The sequence below is a fragment of the Bos indicus x Bos taurus genome, chromosome 9 (genome assembly GCF_003369695.1).
Source record: "Bos indicus x Bos taurus breed Angus x Brahman F1 hybrid chromosome 9, Bos_hybrid_MaternalHap_v2.0, whole genome shotgun sequence".
NCBI classification, from domain to species: Eukaryota; Metazoa; Chordata; class Mammalia; order Artiodactyla; family Bovidae; genus Bos; species Bos indicus x Bos taurus.
The window spans coordinates 67,829,095-67,845,421 of record NC_040084.1 but is presented as its reverse complement, the minus strand read 5'-3'; the positions used below and the strand labels follow the sequence as shown (position 1 = coordinate 67,845,421).

Below are 16,327 nucleotides of genomic sequence, written 5' to 3'. Positions count from 1 at the left end.
CAACACCAGAGTTCAAAAGCATCAGTTCTTCTGCACTCAGCTTTCTTTATAGTCCAACTCTCACATCTATACATGACTACTGGAAAAACCATAACTTTGACTAGATGGACCTTTGTTGGCAAAGTAATGTCTCTGCTTTTTACTATGCTGTCTAGGTTGGTCATAGCTTTTCTTCCAAGGAGCAAGCGTCTTTTAATTTCATGGCTGCAATCACCATCTGCAGTGATTTTGGAGTCCAAGAAAATAAAGTCTCTCACTCTTTCCATTGTTTCCCCATCTACTTGCCATGAAGGGATGGGACTGGATGCCATGATCTTTGTTTTCTGAATGTTGAATTTTAAGCCCACTTTTTCACTCTCCTCTTTCACTTTCATCAAGAGGCTCTTTAGTTCTCCTTTGCTTTCTGCCATAAGGGTACTGTCATCTACGTATCTGAGGTTATTGGTATTTCTCCCGGCAATCTTGATTCCAGCTTGTGCTTCGTCCAGCCCTGCATTTCCCCTGATGTACTCTGCTTATAAGTTAAATAAGCAGAGTGACAATATACAGCCCTGACCTACTCCTTTCCTGATTTGGAACCAGTCTGTTTTTCCATGTCTGGTTCTAACTGTTGTTTCTTGAACTGCATATAGATTTGTCCGGAGGCAGGTCAGGTGGTCTGGTATTCCCATCTCTTGAAGAATTTTCCAGTTTGTTGTGATCTACACAGTCAAAGGCTTTGGCATAATCAATGAAGCAAAAGTAGATGTTTTCTAGTATTCTCTTGCTTTTTCAATGATCCAACAGATATTGGCAATTTGATCTCTGGTTCCTCTGCCTTTTCTAAATCCAGCTTGAACATCTGGAGGTGGAAGTTGACCTCTTTAGATTCCTTGAAAAGAGTATTGGGTACCTATATGGCTCCCTGGACCTCACTTTGAAAACTGCTATTTTAGGATATGGTTTTTGCATGTCCATTTTATAAAAAGCATTGGTTAAAGAATTGCCAGAAGTCATACACAGCGAATTAGCAGTTAGATGACTGATACATGGTGGCTCTAAAGTCCCTGCTTTTGGTTTCCCCTCTGCTCTCCCCTTCTCTCCAGTGCTGCACAGTCCTTTTGTACCTGCCTTATTTGGGTATCATATATCTGAATATATAATATTATCTATATCAATACAATGCCATACTATATATATATATATGACAATTAATAATAGTGTAGATAAAATGTTCCTGGCACGCACTAGTGGTTACTCCTACTCTTCTCTCACCTCCTGTGTCTTCCTCCTCACAGTTTGTCTTGACTTGTACTTTTTCTTGGTTCTTAAAGGTCAGTTAACTTGTTTGTTTGTTTTCTCCTTTTGTTTCACTGTCTCTTTTGTCCTCTTGGCCGCTGATGTTCACACTCCTAGTACATGGTCTGGTTCTGCTGTCTGTCATACTTCACATATTAACTCCCTGCAGGTTTGGGATCATCATTAAGACAGGATTGCTCTTCATTCTGGCTGGAGAAATTCTTCCATGGCTTTCATTGTCACCACTCTGAGAATGAATTCTTTTCACAGTTATAATTTTGTCATCTTTCATTAAAAAGGGGTTAGGTCTTGTAAACCTTTACTGCATTAATGATGTTTATTTTAGACTTACAGAGTGCCAAAAGACAAAACAGGCACCACCAGGATTGGTGACCTAGCGCCCCAGGACATGAAGAAAGTTTGCCATTTAGCCCTAATTGAGCTGACTGCCCTCTATGATGTCTTGGGTATCGAACTGAAACAACAGAAAGCTGTGAAAATCAAAACAAGAGGTAATTTTGAAACAAAAACCAGTTGGATTTACTCCTGAGCTAGTAAGAATGAGCTTGGCTTTTTAGAAGTATCCTTTGTGGGGTGTGGGAAATGCATACATAACAAATTGCCTATAATCCGCACATGAATACATCTAAAGTTAGGATTCTAAAATCTTTGTAATTTGATAAATCTGTCTCCTATATTATAGAAGATAAAGGCATAATCAAATATTTAATTGCCATGGAAAAAAAAAGGAAATTCTTATCAAGGATTCTTAAATGCTCTCTCCTTTGAAAGCTGTATTTAAAACAACATTTGGTACATATACTTATTTCTAAGACTGGATCTTGACAACTGACATTAATATGGTTAATTCTCATCGATTATTTTTGCTTTATTTATTTGATAGCAAATGCACAGGCAGTTAGTAGTATGTCCCTTTGTTCATTTACAATCTACTTTTAACTGTTTTGCAAAAAATATTCTTCCTTCTTTGAAGACAATAACGTGATTTTGGCATATAATATCTCTAAATTGTGCATCTCTTGTGTATGCATAGTTTTTTTTTTTCTTTGTAATCAGCTTGCTTTCCCCATTATATGAATAGGCTGTTTTGTTTTTTTTTTAATAATATGATAGAAAACAAACACCTCCTCAGTTCTTGTTTTTTTCCAAGATTTTATTCATCTGAAAATCCAGTTAATTTTCTGTTGATAAAGCTATACTATTTAGGAATCTCTGACATCTCATTTAACTTTAAAGATATCTCTTAAAGAAAAACCAAGAATAGGGATTATTGAGTTGCTATGGTAACGTTAGCAAAGACAAGTATTCACCTGATGTAAGTTTTAGAGGCAATTTCTCTGTAGGACTGAAGTGTACCTTCCCTCAAGTCCTCTCTGCCATGCTGGGCCCCAGAAGACCCCGTTCTGTGTTTAGTTCCTTTGAGTGAGTATTTTAGCTTAAGGCTTGTGATGGTGAATTTCTGAGTCAAACAGTTCTGGTTTTCCACAGGTCCATTATGGATAAAGACTTCAGATGCTTTTTCAAAAGCTCATCACAAAGTCTTCTCCAGATAAAAAATAAAATTTTAATTTAAATAATTGTGAAAAAAAAAAGTTGTGACTCACTGTTAAAGACTTTCAGAGTGACTTAGAGAGGCCTTTTTAATTTTATCTCAGAATTGCCTCCTACCAGACAGAGAAATATTAAGCCATTCTCATTAAAAGTAACACTATTAATAAAATAGATTTTCTTTCCACCTTTTTTATATTTTTGTATCTTATCTAAGATATTTATGTTATAAAGTAGAATTTGATATGCTTAAAGATTATGCTTTTCTTAATTCCTAAACTAAAAGTTATTTACTAGGTTACTGACATTATTCTGAATGTCACAGTTTCCAATGTCTGTTTTCATATCACGGGATAATCCCCCTTTTCTTGTTCACAGATGATTTATATCTCCCTGATGATGTGTGTTACACTTTTTTGTTGTAACTGTTCACTCAGTGATGGGTGTGGGGTAGGAGGTGCTGGATAGAAGCTATACTTACATCAGACTGAAAGCATATAATTTTAATTTAGAAAAATTATAAATTATTACCTGTCATGTCTTCTGGAGTTGTTCCCAAATATATAAAAAAACAAATTTAAATTCACAAAGACCAAGTATCTACTGTGTTCTCTAAAGAAGAACATTTGTAGAGCAAGCTCATAATCTTGGCTGATTTTCCAAAAAGCAAATATTTACACTTTGCTATATTATAGAATGTTGCATGTCAGTTAAATATGAAAGAGATGAGTGATATTTGCTTTAAGTGAGAACTTTTAATTTGATTACATTTAGTAAATTATTTGCATATTTTGCCTATTCCCCTAGCACTCTATTTCTCTTTTGTAACAGTTATACTTTTCTAATTATTTTGGTGATGATCTGTAATCATTAGTTCAGTTGTCTTTGCTTGCTAGATTGCTCTATAAGGTGGAGCCAGAATTTTCCAATTAAGTTGTGTTTACCTAATTGGTAGGCAATGTCACCCACTTAGATGCTTGATATAGTTGTCTGATTGAATGACAATATCGGGAATCTGGTGCCTTAACATTTTTGCATTGATATTTCATAGGTTGATGAAAGTGAAGAGATTTCGTTGTTGTTTTTGCAGATTCTGGCCTTTTTTGTGTCCCATTGACAGTATTGTTAGAACAAGATCAGAAGAAAGTACCAGGAACTCGAATACCCTTGATATTTCAAAAAGTAAGTAGGCTCAAATGGGTCAGCATGGAGACAGCATACTTGAGATAATGGTGTTTTGTTTTTGTTTTTGCATTCATACTATTATAATATAGTTTTCCAATTGATATGCTCTTTTATTTTATGCTTTGGTTTTTCTATTCAGAAAACAGATTTGTTTCAAGGACTCATAATTTTTATTTCATGGTGATGCTTTCAGTGTTATTTCTTGTAACTGTGATTACCTGGCATCATTTTCCTGTCTTATATTAGCTGGCTTTGTATAATTGAGATTTCAATTCTATAATACATAAGAGTGGGGACTGCTGGTAAATTTCTAGGGAATTGAATCCTCATGAATATTTTATGCCTGTATGTATTTTCCAAGCTTTCCTATTTACAGTGAGGATGTCCAATTTAATTTACTAGTGCCTTCTCCCAAAGTAGGCAAAGAAACCATAAAGTAGAATTAGAAAATGATTGCTAAACTATAAAGTCACTTGTGTAGCCAACACTCAATTATTCATAAGGGGATTATCTATGACAATATAAAAGTTTCAGTCTAACCTCTGAGCCATCATTGTTCAGAAACACAGATTACATTGGATAAAAGACAGGGAATACCCCCGAGGAAGGCTAGTCACATCAGTTGTGGGCTACCCAAGACGCAGATTTTGCAACAGCTCAGGCATCTCAGTTTCTGAAAATTCATGGGTAGCAAGAATGGCAGTAGTAATGTTCTCAGTTGTTTGGCTCAACAAAGCCATTTAATACTTAAGCTTAATCTACTTTGCACCAATTCTTCCATTATTCTAAGCCAGTCATTTACTATCTTACCTATTAATACTAAGCTCTGATTTCTTCATTCCTCATAATCACCATTACATCCAAACCTGTGTCTCAGTGTTTCTTTCTCCTGGTGGACTGTGTTGTAGACAGCTTGTTCTACTCACCAGCTTCCTCTCGTCATTGCCTGCAGAACCTGTGTCTGTGTGGATAGTTCGTGATGTCTGTGATAACCAGAGAGATGCTTATGAATGGAGACCATAGATTCAAGTTCTTTTAATGGCAGTAAATGGTGTGAGTTACTTATGCGGATGGACAAAGCATGGATCTCAGTAGAACCCTTTCCCAGTATATTGGGGCTATTCAGAGAAACAGCACCAATAGGAGATTTCTCTTTCTCTCTCTCTTTGGGAGAGAGATGCTCAATAAATATTATTAAGTAAATGAAGGAATGACTGTGTGTTGGGGAGGAGGAGAGAGAAAGAGATACATGCAGCCACACACACACACACACACACACAAACACACACACACGCTTTCCTTCATTCACTTATTCAATAATATTTATTGAGCATCTGTCTCTCTCTCGGGGTCAGGGGGAGAGAGAGATTTATTATATGTTAAAGAATTAGCTTCTGCAATTGTGGGGCCTGTCAAGTCTGAATTATGTACAGCAAGCTGGAAACACAGGCAAGGGTTAACATTTCAGGGTCGAGTCCAAATTCTGCAGGCGGAAACTCCTGTGGGGTTTCTGTGTTGCAGTCTTGAGGCAGAATTGTGCTGCTTTGGGGAACCTCAGTCTGGGTTCTTACAGCCTTCAGCTGACTGGATGAGGCCCACTCACATTATGGAAAGTAGTGCTTTACTCAAAGTCTACAGGTTACATGTTAATCGCATCTAAAAAACACCTTCACAGCAACATCTAGACTGGTGTTTGACTAAATAGCTGGGTACTCTAGCCCAGCCCAGTTGACACATCAGATTCACTATCACATCAGCTAAGAGCAAGCGTTGGTCCCAACAGAAGTCAGTGTTGCCTCCTGGTCAGACTCAGGATTGCATCCAGTACCCTATCATTTTCTCTTGACATTGTTTTCGTATTTAGTTAGTTTACATTTTTGGTCTCTTCAGACTTTTTAGAGACTCAGACTACCCACCAGTTTGAAATCTTTGGATAAGAGCCTTAAAGATTTGGGGTTCATATATTAAATAAAAGAGAATATATAGAGCTTTCTGTTAGATAACACTCATCTGTTTGTATCCCCTCTGAATGATAAGCAAAAAAAACCACCGTGATCTATTCCGAAAAGTATTTTTTTATCAGCTGACAATGCAATTAGGTATTCCCTTAATTTTATTGAAATGAAAGAATTGAAAACCACTGATTTGCAAAAATTTTTATTATCAGTCTTAACAGATTATATTTTCTCAGTTATTGAGAAATATACCTTAAAGAGACTTTAACAAAGCTTATCTAATATCTATAAATTGTATCTGGTTCCCCATGCCACTCCACCCCCCCGCCACCCCACACCTTAGAAACACACTGTTGAAACCATATTCCCAAAAGCACTGGAGAAATAGAAATATTCTTAACTTTTATCTATGGCAAAATTCTGGCAAATTAGTAAATCATATTTTCATAATAAAGTATTATTTGTATTTTAACAATGACAATAGAATGTAGCTAAAATATGTTATTCTCAAAGTGAGAAATAGTGAGAATAATGACAGTGTATATATACATTCTCTGTTGAATGCTAGTATTCAGCATTAGAGAATAATAAAAAACATTAAAACATAAAAATGCAAAAATTATTCTTGTTCAGTTATTTAGAAATCATCAGTATTGCCTGTGTATTCAATAAAAGCAAAATTCGTCTTACTGCTAAAAATTAATTTGATCCAGCTACTGGCATGCAATTTTATTTTTTGTTAATAGAATATTTTAAACATTTTATAAGATGAAATAAAACAAATTGCTTGTATGTTGAATAAATGTTACATGGTATTATTTGATATATTTAATTTTAAATACTTTATTGAATAATGTTCATCTAATCTAAAATAATTCATTTAAAGATTTTTTTCCCCATGAGTTTTTATCCAGTGTAACTTGAAAAATGTCTCAAAAATCATTCCAGTTGAATTTTTGAAATTCAGTGCTTCTATTTTCAGTCAATAATAACTACTTGGGAGACTATTCTTTGCTTTGTTCTTACCTGACTAAGTCAAAATTAGTACAGACTTTGGCCATAATCCAGGGATATAAGAGGTGGGGTCATGGAGGATATTTGTGCCCTCTTCCAGTGTCTATGTGCTATAATAAATCGTACTTGAGAACATCTAGATAAAGGTCAAAAGACGTCATTCATGATGCAATGCTTTGCTCCTAATAGACATTTTTATAAGCATGGGGAAAATAGTAAGCTTTATGTTATTTATAAAGCCTTGGTAAATCATTAAGGAGGTTTCTCTGAAAAAAAAAAATTAAAATTTTATACTGTTTTGGCAGTCTGGAAGATGTTGTGCCTCAGGGTATGCAGAGGGTATTATAGTAAGTTTGGGGCTGAGAGAAAAGTAGGTTTGTCTTTTAGAAGAAGGCTATTGTGAAAGGAGGGGAATGGATGGTAAGGAAAGCCTATATGATGCTAGCAATTCCTTATATTTAAATTGAGAACAAGGAAATTGATTTTTTGAAATAGTCAGTGAAAAGTGAAAGTCGCTCAGTAATGCAACCCCATGGACTGTAGTCCGCCACGCTCCTCGGTCCATGGAATTTTCCAGGCAAGAATACTGGAGTGGGTTGTCAGTCCCTTTTCCAGGGCATCTTCCCAATCCAGGGATCAAACCCAGGTCTCCCACAATGCAGATGGATTTTTTACCATCTGAGCCACCAGGGAAGCCCTTAAAATAATCAAGTGTGAAAGTTGCTCAGTTGTGTCTGACTCTTTGCGACCTCATGGACTATACAGTCCGTGGAATTCTCCAGGCCAGAATACTGGAGTGGGTAGCCTTTCCCTTCTCCAGGGGATCTTCCCAACCTAGGGAGTGAACCCAGGTCTCCCACATTGCAGGTGGATTCTTTACCAGCTGAGTCACAGGGAAGCTAAAATAGTCAAGTACCCCTCTAAAAACCCTTTGTGTACTGCCCAGGGAATGCATATTCCAATTGAAAGTCTCTGCCAAGAAACTGACCACTTCCTAGCTTCCAGTGTTATGTCATTGAAATTTCTCCATTTTCTTATTCTTGTGGGTTTCTGTCTTATTAAAACAAACAAAAAAACTTAGAGATCTGTGTGTATTCATCAGGTATGATTTAGAAACCCCGTACCAAAACTGTTTTTTAATTTAAGTTTATCACCAAAAGCTTAAAGCCTAAAAATGAATATTTGGAAGCAGTTTTTTTTTTTTTCCTTCGTATCATAAACAATTTTTTCTTTGAACAAACTGAAAAGGAGGTGTAAATATGCAAATACTGTAATTTCATAAGATGTATTTGATTGCAGAATGTATGTTTGTGAAAAAGCAGAAGAAATGGATCATCTTAGTTACTTTTAAACAGTGAACATGGGTCAGTCTTTATCCGGGATATTGCAGGTGCTCTGTGAAGCTATATACTTTTGTTCCAAAGGACCCAACTTTTTCCAAATTACAACCAAAGTTTTGGGATATATTGGCTTAAAGATGAGTAGTGATTGTGCCACAGCTTTCAAAACTTAGTGAAATCCAGTTAACATGTCACTATATTCAATTTTTATTTATTTATGTATGAAGGAGATGTTAACTTTGAGACTGTACCTATTAAAATGCCAAAATCAGAATGTCCTTCTGTTTATACACAGCTGATTTCTCGCATTGAAGAGGGAGGTTTGGAAACCGAAGGTCTCTTAAGAATCCCTGGAGTTGCTGTTCGAATCAAGGTGATTTCTTGGTTCTACTCATGTAAATAACTTTGTTTAATTAAACTTTTTGTATCTGCAAAGCTCAGTTGTCCTCCCCACTCTTTCTTCCCATTTTAGAAGATGAAAAAACACAAAAACATCTTAACATTCAGTTTATATTAGCTTCTCTACAGTCTCTTATGATTGTAAATTTTGACTTTTTTTTTCAAAATCACCCTATTACCAGTAACAATACTGTAATAAGTAAAGAGGCAAATGATTTTACTCTCCAACTGTGCAGATATAAAATAGGAACAAAAGTAAACAAGCAGAAGACAAGAGCAGTTCTGTCCTGCTGATGGAAAGAGAACATGATGAGTCAAAATACTAAGAAGGGACTGCTGACAGTCTGCATGAGTAACAGCGTGAGATTTATTTCTTTTTCTTTTTTAAAGGGCAGGATGGTAAACTCCACCAGGTGGGCAGAGTAGGGGACTTGACATTAGTCTCCGTACATTATCAGTCGTAGTGAGCTGGCAAAATGAGATTGTCTTAACCGCTCCTGGCTGTCCCAGTTCCTTGGCTCACTGGATCCAAGGGTAGCCTGAGTCTGGCTTGTGAAAGAGTCAAGGGGATTCCCAGGCTTTCCAGTTGGAACCCCCTTTCTCACTCCCCTTCTTTCTTTTTTCTCAAGATGATATTTCCTTCCCACTTTCCTAGGATACTGTGTGTCCTCCTCCTTTCTCTGTTCCTGACTCCTGCTTTGGGGAATCCAGTATCCAATGAATGCTTGGTCTAAGTAGAATTACCCTGCAGATGATGTAGATGGAATGTGCCTCTCCAGGGATTTGCATTTAATGGGGACTTCATACTTGGAATTGTAGTTCTATCTGGAAAACTTATCTAGGGAATTTTTTGATTATCAGTCATTAAAAACCTCCTTAACCCTTATCCTCCAAATTCAGCTCTAGCTCTAAAAAGATAACACAAGTCACTGGCCACATCCAATAGTTTGTCTTCCTGAATTTGTAAATCCAAGAAAAAATAGGATAAAGGGAAGAGATATTCCCTGTTCATCTCCTAAAGATGTATTCTGTATGAGCTCTTTAGAGCTAGATCAGGAAGAAATGACTCTTGGTTGGTGTACACTCTCCTAGCCAGTTGTGGCCTTGGCAATGCCAGGTCTGTGCAAAGATTCCACAGTTTGCATCACTTGCTGATTTTGATAAGCTTCTTCAGTTTAAAGCACTAGTTTCGGCTTACATGGCTCTTACCACATTGTGATCTCAGTTTAATCGGATTTGAGTAACCTGATAAATCATGAGAAACGCTCGGCTGGATGAAGCACAGTCTGGAATCAAGATTACCAGTAGAAATATCAATAACCTCAGATATTCAGATGACACCACCCTTATGGCAGAAAGTGAAGAGGAACTAAAGAGCCTCTTGATGAAAGTGAAAGAGGAGAGTGAAAAAATTGGCTTAAAGCTCAACATTCAGAAAACTAAGATCATGGCATCTGGTCCCATCACTTCATGGCAAATAGATGGGGAAACGGTGGAAACAATGTCAGACTTTATTTTTGGGGGCTCCAAAATCACTGCCGATGGTGACTGCAGCCATGAAATTAAAAGACACACTCCTTGGAAGGAAAGTTATGACCAACCTGCTGCTGCTGCTGCTGCTAAGTCGCTTCAGTCATGTCCGACTGTGTGTGACTCCATTTATGGCAACCTAGACAGCATAGGTCCGTCTAGTCAAGGCTATGGTTTTTCCTGTGGTCATATATGGATGTGAGAGTTGGACTCTGAAGAAAGCTGAGCGCCGAAGAATTGATGCTTTTGAACTGTGGTGTTGGAGAAGACTCTTGAGAGTTCCTTGGACTGCAAGCAGATCCAACCAGTCCATCCTAAAGGAGATCAGTCCTGAGTGTTCATTGGAAGGACTGATGGTGAAGCTAAAATTCCGATACTGTGGCCACCTGATGCGAAAAGCTGACCCATTTGAAAAGACCCTGATGCTGGGAAAGATTGAAGGTGGGAGAAGAAGGGGACGGCATAGGATGAGATGGTTGGATAGCATCACCGACTCAATGGGGATGAGTTTGGATAAACTCCGGGAGTTGGTGATGGACAGGGAGGCCTGGCATGCTGCAGTCCAGGGAGCTGCAAAGAGTTGGACACGATTAAGCGACTCACTTCATTTGTTAACACTTGTGGCAGTTTCCAGAGAAGGCAATGGCACCCCACTCCAGTACTCTTGCCTGGAAAATCCCATGAATGGAGGAGCCTGGTAGGCTGCAGTCCATGGGGTCGCTAAGAGTCGGGCACAACTGAGAGACTTCACTTTCACTTTTCACTTTCATGCATCGGAGAAGGAAATGGCAACCCACTCCAGTGTTCTTGCCTGGAGAATCCCAGGGATGGGGAGCCTAGTGGGCTGCCGTCTATGGGGTCGCACAGAGTCGGACACGACTGAAGCGACTTAGCAGTAGCAGCAGTAGCAGTGGCAGTTTCACCACCAGTCAGTCAGGGACAGTGTGTGTGATTGGGAGATGAGTCCTGTCGAGAAATACATTCTCTAACAGAGAAAGGGTCCCTCAGAAGCCAGTTACATGACTCCATTCTACCCATCTTAGCAAGAACACTGGTTTCCACATCACTGTTCATGTCCCACATTAGCAAAAGGTGATGGCCAACTCAGGAGAGTCATAAACATGTTTACTTTAGTACACAAAGTTAAGTCGCTCAGTCGTGTCTGACTCTTTGCTACCCCGTGGACTGTAGCCCACCAGGCTTCTCCATCCATGGGATTCTCCAGGCAAGAATACTGGAGTGGGTTGCCATTTCCTTCTCCAGGGGATCTTCCCGACCCAGGGATCGAACCCAGGTCTCCCACCTTGCAGGCAGATGCTTTAACCTCTGAGCCACCAGGGAAGCCTTAGTTCACAAAGATGGATGTAATGTGGATTTCACATTTTGGCCAGATCGCTGGCAGAGGAGTATATTCAACTATATGTAACTTCTTAGAAGTCAATGAAGTAGATTCAGCTGGCTCAACACAGCCTTTTATCACAGACTGAATGATACGGCACCTGGTCTCTGTTTTGTACATAATGTAAAGATGACATGCAAAATTTAGGGTTGTCATCCCTTCCCCACCAAATTTCTTGGACTCTCCCTCCCATTCCATCCCTTTCTCCTCCTCCTCTCTTTTCCCTCTTCTTCGTTCTCTCGCACCCTTTATCCCTCTTCCGCAGGCCTTCTTTCCTTCCCTCCCTTCCTCCCCATCTCCTTCCCCTCTCCTTTCTTTCATCCCTCTCTCCTCTCACCTTTCTTTCCCCCCATTTCTAGGTTTGCCTTTGTGTATTTCACCAATTACAAAAAATAAGTAGGGTAGAGGATGGAATTGTGTTGGGAAGAGAAAGTGTAATAAATTTACCTTATAGGAAAAACAACATTTCTTGGGAGAACAGTTTCAAATATTAGAAGGGAGTGACAGAAACTTGGAAGGGTTTCTAACATAATCGGATTTATGCCACAGTAAAAAAGCATATAGAAAATAGTAATTATGAAACAAAACTGATTTATTATTAATAATTTGCCTGGCAGATTTTGTGGAGTCCTTGAGGTAAATGAATTAGGTACTTCTAATTCCACAAGGACTCCAGCTGTTTTTTGCAGCTGGCAGCAGGATGGCTGGGTCACTGACAGCCTACACGTTTAAGATGGGGTATTTTTCGTACCTCATTTGCTTTGGAATTTGGTTTTCCATTTTCCAGAGGTGACTAATCAGAGGTGGCCTTTTGCTTTAGGTCCATAGATTGATTAAGTATTTTGTTACATAATGTACACTTCTAAATAAAGCACAGACTTTTTCTTTAAATAATTTTTTAAAAGTTGGTGAAAAATTATAGTATCTAAGTAAAGCCCCCAAGTGTAAAGTCTGTTTTAACTGTTCTTTTATTTCAGCCTCTACTGCTTAAGGTTTTTTGCCTATCCTGGAAAATGTGTAAAGTCTTGGAATTCTAGACCTTATCTATCATTTTCATTGATGAATTACGCTTGAGGTAGGAGAAGGAATATTTTTCTGAGTAATAGAGAAGTGTTGGCCTTTAGTAGTTTCAGATGTCTTTTCAAAAAAGTAACATCTTGAGACTTCCCTGGTGGCCTGGTGGTTAAGAACCAGCCTTGCAGTGCAGAGGACGCAGGTTGGGGAACTAAGATCCCCCATGTCGTGGGCAGCTAAGCTTGCCAGCCACAGCTAGAGAGCCTCCACACCGCAACGAAAGACCCTATGCAACCAAATTAATAAATAAATATTAAAACAAATAATAAAAAGCCACAAAAGGGTAGTATCTCTTCTGAAGTGGGAAGTATATCAGTCTCAGCAAGGAAAAATAAATCAACTTACTGGTAGCTTTTTTTTTTTCCCCCTTTCTCTCTTCTGCCTTTCAGAATCTTTGCCAAGAACTAGAAGCAAAGTTCTATGAAGGGACTTTTAATTGGGAAAGTGTCAAGCAGCATGATGCCGCCAGCCTGCTGAAGCTCTTTATCCGGGAGCTGCCCCAGCCACTGCTCAGTGTAGAATATCTCAAAGCTTTCCAGGCTGTCCAGAGTAAGTGCCACCCCTCTTTGAAGCAATCGTTGAGTCAGTGCCATCCATATTAATTGCTTTAATGACATTTTGCTTTGTGAAGAATATAACCAGATATATTTGGGTAGACACACTGACTCATTGATGTCAGTGAGTAAAAAAATGCCACTCGTTTTCTTTTCCTTTATAAATATACATCTAGGAGTAAATAGATAACAGATCTATCTGTATCTCTTCAGGTGTGGATTAATTACGTGCCCTTTAAGCAATACAGTGTATGTATTTTATATTAAAAGCTGGAAACGTCACATTTATTTTTTAATAGAATGAATCACGTAAGCTCTCTGATACATTTTTCTTGCCAAGTGTTAAAAGCAACACTTACTGGAGAAGCTGTGGATTAACAGTTATCATAAAAGCACAAGGAGATGTGACAGAGTCTGTGATTATTTCCTGAAAAATTAGCTTCTGAAATTGTCATGCAGAAACATGGAGCAAATCATTTGACTGCTTCATTGGTCGGGGGGCAACAGATTTCTTATGTCTTTCCATTTTGTGGTCTTGGGCAGGCTCCAAATTAACGTCTTGAATAGTTCTCAATTCCTTTCCAGTGAACAGAGAGATCTGATGAGGTTCATGTACTGGCATAATTATCCCTTTTAGTCATAGAGACCATCAAAAAAGGGAAAATGCTGTCACCACATTCTAGTGACCAAGCCAGACTTTAAGTTCCAAATTGGGACACTTTTGAGAGTGAAAGAGAAGCACTGTTAATGATTATGCTGCACTGACTGCAGTGTCAACCAGAACTTTTCCAGGCTGTTCTTTTTTTTAATTGAAGTATATTGGCATATAATATTATAGTAGTTTCACATGTACAATATTTGTTATTTGCATGCATTGCAAAGTGATCATCATAATGTCTACTTAACATCTGTAACCGTTCATAATTATAGAAAAATGTTTTCTTGTAATGAGAACTTTAAAGATCTACTCTTAGTAACTTTAAAGTATGTAATAGAGTAGTAGTAACTATAGTTGCCACACATAGTCTGATGCATAGTCACTCAGTTGTGTCTTACTCTTTGCTACGCTATGGACTGTGGTCCACCAGACTCCTCTGTCCAAGGGATTCTCCAGGCAACAAGGAGTGGATTGCCATGCCCTCCTCCAGGGGCTCTTTCTGACCCAGGGAACAAACCCGTGTCTCCTGCGGCCCCTGCATCGGCAGGTGAATGCTTTTACCACTGAGCCACCTGGAAAGCCGTAGCTGCCATGCTTGCATTATTTCCCTGAGACTGACTTATTTTGTAATTGGAAGTTTGTACTTTTTGTCTGCCTTTAGCCATTTCCCCTCCTGACCCCGATACCTATGGTGGTTCACATTGTTCCACTAACCTGTTCTCTGTATATATGTGAGCTGTTTTTGTTTTAGATTCTATATATAAGTGAGATCATAAGATATTTGTCTTTCTCCATCTTATTTCACTTAGCATAATGCAGTCAAGGTTCATCCATGTTGTTGAAAATGGCCAGATTTTTTTTATGACTGAATATTATTCCATTATGTTCCAAGCTATTCTTAAAGCATGTCGTATTGAGATGTTTCCCATGGCTTATCTCATTTAAGGATAGGGATATCATAAATGATATCATCATATCATTTATTCAGAATTTTTAGGGAAGTATTGAAATTGTCATTTAAAATATTTTTTTAATGGTTAAGTTGTGCTATTTTGCATATATAGTCCTTAGATATGGATTGAAGGACCAAATTTATCCCCAAGAAGTAAAAGCAAGAATGATTCCAGATATCCACGAGTATTACTTATTGGGGTGGGGGAACTGAAAATAGGAAATATCAATAATAATAATGTACCTCTTCAACTCTCTCATTGCTGATTGGTTTTCTTATTCTTTCCACAAATATTTATCGAGCACTTTTTGTGTTCCAGGCTTTGTTTTACATATTCCTGTTGGAATTGATAGGCTTTTAACTATGGACATCACATAATTTGTTCACTCACCATGAAAAGAAGCTTCACCGTTACAGGTGCACTCTGACACTGTATTATAAAAGGTCCAATCTCCTCTGCTTTTTAATTGGGGAATAATTATCATGCAGAAGTTAAAATTATTTCCAAAGCACTGTTGTGTGTCTGCAAACATAAGGCTGCCGTCATACGCTCACAGTTGGAAGTGAGCATTCCGAGAAAGAGAAAGCTCTACTTTAACAGCTGCTTCTCCTGATCTCCCCCACACACACTCTCAACAAGGCTTACTGCTCACTCATTGTGTCTCACATTTCACAGTGATGTTTATGCCAAATAACTTTTTTCTTGCAAAACAGACAAAGAAAGTAAAGAGAAGTATTTGGTAAAGGCAAGCATTCAGATGTATTTAATCTGTCTGCAGATCTTCCAACCAGAAAGCAACAACTACAGGCTTTGAACCTTCTTGTCATCCTCCTGCCTGATGCAAACAGAGACACACTCAAGGTCAGCTGGTTTCATTTACGCTAAATATCCCTCAGAACTACGAGTCATTTTTCATTATTTGTGGCAAAACAAAATAATGTTATTGTGGAAATGTTAGTAGTTGTCTATAAAGTGAAGACCTATTTTTAAGGAGAGATGATGAAAGTCGTTAACTCTTTATTAATTTATTACCCAGGTTAGTCATGTTAATAGTATCATTAGGTTTTTAAAATTTTTTTGGTCTTTTTTTCAACTGTAACATTTCTTCTACAGGTGATTGAGGTTCATTTGTTAATAAAAACATGAATGTATTTTTTTTTCTATTATTCCTGTATTTTCCAGTTTTATTTAGTGAGCATGTACTAGTAAGGTAAAAATTGAATGTTTAAAAAGGAACTCCTAAAGTTCACCAAATATAGCCCATTGCTGCCTAAAGATGTTACATATGTTTGTAGTTCCAAGCAGTAGAGTTTGAAATAAGTCATAATGATGAACTTGAAATATTTGATTAGTCAAAAGATACACCAACTCAAGTTCTAGTCATTTCTCTAAGGGCTTACCCTGAGTTTCTGATCTATA

General features: G+C 37.9%; 1 protein-coding gene across 3 annotated transcripts in view; it reads left to right on the top strand.

The window, feature by feature from the left end:
- ARHGAP18 (Rho GTPase activating protein 18) overlaps positions 1-16,327 on the top strand; it is a 202,681-nt gene that overhangs the window by 162,433 nt on the left and 23,921 nt on the right. For 2 of the 3 annotated variants that reach the window (XM_027551504.1, XM_027551503.1), the window contains exons 6-10: positions 1,625-1,790; positions 3,938-4,029; positions 8,637-8,714; positions 13,133-13,292; positions 15,687-15,769. In XM_027551504.1, the coding sequence (XP_027407305.1) occupies positions 1,625-1,790; positions 3,938-4,029; positions 8,637-8,714; positions 13,133-13,292; positions 15,687-15,769 (579 nt within the window). The remainder of the gene's footprint in view (positions 1-1,624; positions 1,791-3,937; positions 4,030-8,636; positions 8,715-13,132; positions 13,293-15,686; positions 15,770-16,327) is intronic. The other variant, XM_027551506.1, reaches the window with a different exon arrangement.